This window comes from Rutidosis leptorrhynchoides, chromosome 5 (genome assembly GCF_046630445.1).
Source record: "Rutidosis leptorrhynchoides isolate AG116_Rl617_1_P2 chromosome 5, CSIRO_AGI_Rlap_v1, whole genome shotgun sequence".
Classification (NCBI taxonomy): domain Eukaryota; kingdom Viridiplantae; phylum Streptophyta; class Magnoliopsida; order Asterales; family Asteraceae; genus Rutidosis; species Rutidosis leptorrhynchoides.
In genome coordinates, this window is record NC_092337.1 from 384042166 (window position 1) to 384046771 (window position 4606).

General features: G+C 34.1%; 1 protein-coding gene across 1 annotated transcript; it reads left to right on the forward strand.

The window, feature by feature from the left end:
- The first annotated feature begins 542 nt into the window (after positions 1 to 542).
- Positions 543 to 4046, forward strand: LOC139848206 (plastoglobule-localized metallopeptidase 48, chloroplastic). The gene is made up of 7 exons (XM_071837937.1): positions 543 to 804; positions 1720 to 1777; positions 1867 to 1934; positions 2317 to 2496; positions 2597 to 2693; positions 3722 to 3831; positions 3909 to 4046. Exons 1-7 carry the CDS (start codon positions 565 to 567, stop codon positions 4044 to 4046), a joined length of 891 nt encoding a protein of 296 aa, XP_071694038.1. The 5' UTR covers positions 543 to 564.
- Positions 4047 to 4606: the final 560 nt, after the last annotated feature.

The window sequence follows — 4606 nt, forward strand, 5'->3', positions numbered from 1 at the left end:
TCATTAAACGGTAAAAACCCCCCTTTATAATAATAATATTACTTATATATATATATATATATATATATATATATATATATATATATATATATATATATTTGTATTCTTATAAAAGTAAACTAATATAGCGTTAAGCTTTGTTTAAAGATTTCCCTATGGAACGAACCGGACTTACTAAAAACTACACTACTGTACGATTAGGTACACTGCCTATAGTGTTGTAGCAAGATTTAGGTATATCCATTCAATAAATAAATAAATATCTTGTGTAAAATTGTATCGTATTTACTAGTATTTCCTGCAAAAATATAAGCTATTTTATATACTACTCTGCTAAAACATTAGTTATTCAACACAAACTAGTCAACAGAAAAAAAACAAGTGGCGGCAAATACTCTGCCATGGTACGGCTGTGAACGAAACACACACACCAGACACAAATCAAACCATTAAACTTACCCTAATAACAATAATCCATAATTTCCTTTTTGTATTCACAAATCTTCTTTTGATAATTGTCTGTAAGTATAATTAATTTTAATCAATCAGTACACAATTGAATTGATGGCAATTACTTCCATTCCTTCGTTCGATTTGACTACTAAATCTGCCCCTCTTTGTTTTGGATTTCATTACACCGGTAACAAACGTTTATTGTCTCCATCTTATGCTAAATTTGAATCAATAAGCAAAAATCGATTTAAAAGAATTCAAATTTCTGTTTGCAAAGCATCTTCGTCTTCTTCTTCGTTATCATTTCGTGATCTTGATGCTGATGACTTTAGACATCCTCTTGACAAACAGGTACTGTAATTGTTAATCTTCTAGTTAATAATTGTGATATACTGTTAGGGTTTTTCTTGTGAGTTAACGGTATTTGGATTTATTGAAATTCATATAACGTAGGTACTAGGTAATTAATCAATTAAAGCTTTTAAAGTTATATTTGTGAAACTTGTAGGAAGCGTGTAAAGTATGTACTCAGTGACTATTTATACCGGTAACTTCAAATTACTTGAATACGTACAATAGCAAAAGGAAAAAACTTCAAGTTTACCCCACCCTTATTGTCCAGTGGTTCACCCCTTTCCACTTGTGCATTGGGATGGGGGTGGAGAGGTCTCAAGTTCGAGTCCCTCCCCTTAAAAATATTCGTGAGATTTATTTCTTGAAAGTCGAATTGCCCTGGGGAAGGTTTTACCGACCCGTATTTAGAACTTAGGTCCGAACGTCTGCCTCTCGGGATGGTATAAGGTTCGGATCCCTATAATAATGCGGTTCGGGTTTCCTGCCCGAAAGCGCGTGCGTGGCAAATGAGAGTATTCGATGGCAACAACTTGCCTTTCAGAAAAAAAAAAAAAAAAAAAAAAAACTTTAAGTTTAATACATTTTTGTACCATTAATCCTTATAATTACATTGGTAATCAGTGTTACGGTTGTCGTTAACTTTGTACATACCCTAGAGTCACGACAACATTAGAACGTTTGATATGAAATTGAACTTTTAAAACTTAAATACTTACAATGACCTAGTAGCAAATACTGGTAACAATATCAGCAAAAGAACGTCCTGCTGTGCTTCTAGACATGTTTAGCTCCACATATTCATGTATAGTCAAAAGGGGATCCATTTTGTAAAAATTGTATCAGTAAATTAATAGCATAAAGTGTACAATATACTACATTCCCAAAACATAATGTCTTCTATTATTGTTTCAGAATACATTGCTTTTGAGGGCAATTCCAGGTCTGAACGAGATTGGCAAGGCTCTTTTAGGTATCAAAATGTGGTTTTCTATTACATATATACAAGTGTAATCACTTATAAAAGTGTCATATGTGTCGTTGATCATATTGAAATTGCAGGGAGCATAGCAGAACAAGTCATGGTACTTGAAAATATAGGGACCTCCGTTCTTGTATCTGAAAACCAGGTCAATCTTGCATCATCATACGTTATCCGTTAAAACACGGATTTATACAATATGTATACGCATACTTAAACAGCTCGTTCAAGTAAACTAAACCTTATACTAAAATATATAAAATATGAGAGGCTACAAGTGTCAATTTGTGCATAATTGTGCGTACTTGTATATCGTAAAATTACTTCATACGGATGTATACCGTCCAAAATTTTGCCACGTGTATTTTATATTATTTGTTTTACCACACGGTTCTTTTGACAACAACCAGAAGCTATATAATGGTGATTTTGAACCTCCCGATTTTACTAATTTGCGTGTGGTTTACAAATATCTGAACAGTTTCTCATCAGGTATTTTTAAAGTATTTTGAGCTTGATTTTGTATTCAGCTTTCAGAACTTCATCAGTTAATGATTCAGTCAGCAGAGGCACTTCAAATTGAAGCTCCTGATCTTTATGTGCGTCAAAGTCCAGTACCCAATGCATATACTTTAGCCGTAAATGGTAAAAAGCCGTTTGTTGTTGTTCATACAAGCCTTGTAGAGCTGCTTACAAGAAAGGAATTGCAGGTAAGTTATTATTTCCCATATATTTTTACTTAATAAAATAATCATTTGTCAGTGGGTTAATTGATAGATTGAACGGTGTTTTGTTAACATTTATTTACAGGCTGTTTTGGCTCATGAGCTAGGACACCTTAAATGTGATCATGGTGTATGGATGACAGTTGCAAATATTCTTACTGTTGGAGCCTACACTATACCTGGTAGGTGGTACCTGTTAGGCTGTTGTTATCTGAGAACGTGAATCATGATAACTATATATATGATAAAATTGGGAAAAGGATTTAGGTGGCAGTTCAAAACACATAGGGTGTTGTTTATTTTTTCGTCATCTTATTATGTCATATGTCTGCGGGCGTGCAGATGTTTATATTGCAGGTAACTGTTTGTTTTTCTGAAGACATAAGATAAAACAATGTCTTATTCTGTCTGCAACCTCTCAGACTTCGAAATATGCTTCTAACAGCTGCAGACATGATTAACTTATGTTACAGACATAAAAACAAACAGTCTTCACTAGCATACAGACTTTTAGGCTGCATCTTTGTTACGGATTTGGCCCGCAGATCTTAAGACAAAAACATCTTAAAAACAAACAACGCCGTAATGTTTTAGTACTTGATGAAACTGATTGGGCTGGGTTGGGTTGACCGGCACACATTCTTTTTGTTATATTTTCTTTAATAAAATGGGTAATTAATGCATTCAATAGGAATTCGAAAGCTATATTATTACCATACTAATCTAGTTATTTACATAAAATGAAATTGGCTAATCTTAGGAGATAACTGAAGGAAATGTCAACATTCCACGAATACTACATTTAAAACGGAATGATTTGAAAATGCAAACATTGAGTAAATAAGGATATAGTTGAAAATGTAAACGATGAATTTTGCATCTTTTTTTCTTTGGAACAGCAAACATACACCCTTTTTGTCCACTACGGGACTCATACTCACAACCGGTTAATGTCCCTTGATTCTGCTAGGCCAGAAGCCCTTTGGTGAATTTTTGATCCATTGACTGGTCAAACTAATGTAGCTATATGCCACGGCCTGCACATTGTGTAGTTATTTTGGTTGACCAGTCATAGGCCCATTAATTTACTAGATTTCAATAGTTATTTTGTTTCTCATATAGTTGTCATGTTATAACTGAAAATGTCAACTTCTATACTTTCGCACATTAACTTATGCACTAAAATTTACATTCACCAAATTATGCTCAGGGATTGGTGGTATGATAGCCCAGAACTTAGAAGAACAGTTATTCCGTTGGCTACGAGCTTCCGAGCTTACGTGTGATCGCGCTGCCCTTCTTGTTGTTCAAGACCCCAAGGTATACAAATATTCAAATTTCATCTCATTCGGTGTATTTTGCTTTTGTATAATTGTTCTTTAATGCTCCTACAAGAGGTGGTCATTTCGGTTCTAATGAAACTCGCTGGCGGATGCCCGTCTTTGGCTGATCAACTCAATGTCGACGCTTTTCTAGAACAAGCCCGATCCTATGACCGAGCGTCTGCAAGTCCAGTTGGATGGTACATAAGGTAATACTCGGGTTATAAGTAGCGAAATGGGTCTGTTGTGTTATAAGTCATGACAATTGATTTCTTATATTGGCCGAATCAGGTCGGGTCGGGTTTTCTTTAAAAAATCTAAATTTCTATCATATAATGAGTGTCAAGTATAATTACAAGATTTGAATTATTTCATTGATGCATAATAATTGCACTTTTGGGCACGTGTCTTCTCACTTGACCCGTTTTCTTACACAGTTTTTTACTTCTTATACACAATAACTCAGACCTAACTGTTTGATATGTAAATTTGTTTAAACTAGTAATAGTAATTGTAGGACCCGTTTCACTTGGGAAAATCAAGCGAGAATCATAAAAAAGTATATTAAAAACATATACAATTCAAAATTACCAAAATATCCTTGTTTGTATAAATGTAAATGCTATTGTTCACAGGGGTATGACGGTAATTTGTTGTGGTTCACAACTACTGTATTATAGTGGATAATTACCGTCTCTAGTATTGACGCCTCACTGTGACATGCATTTGTATATGTTTTTTTTTTTTTTTCTTCCAGAAATGCACAAACGAGA

Bases quoted from the DNA above. Each gene is read 5' to 3' on its own strand.
- LOC139848206 (XM_071837937.1), top strand. From the start codon at position 565: ATGGCAATTACTTCCATTCCTTCGTTCGATTTGACTACTAAATCTGCC. The intron at 2,497-2,596 runs GTAAGTTATTAT...ATTTATTTACAG, and splicing joins TTACAAGAAAGGAATTGCAG to GCTGTTTTGGCTCATGAGCT. The intron at 3,832-3,908 runs GTATACAAATAT...CTCCTACAAGAG, and splicing joins TTGTTGTTCAAGACCCCAAG to GTGGTCATTTCGGTTCTAAT.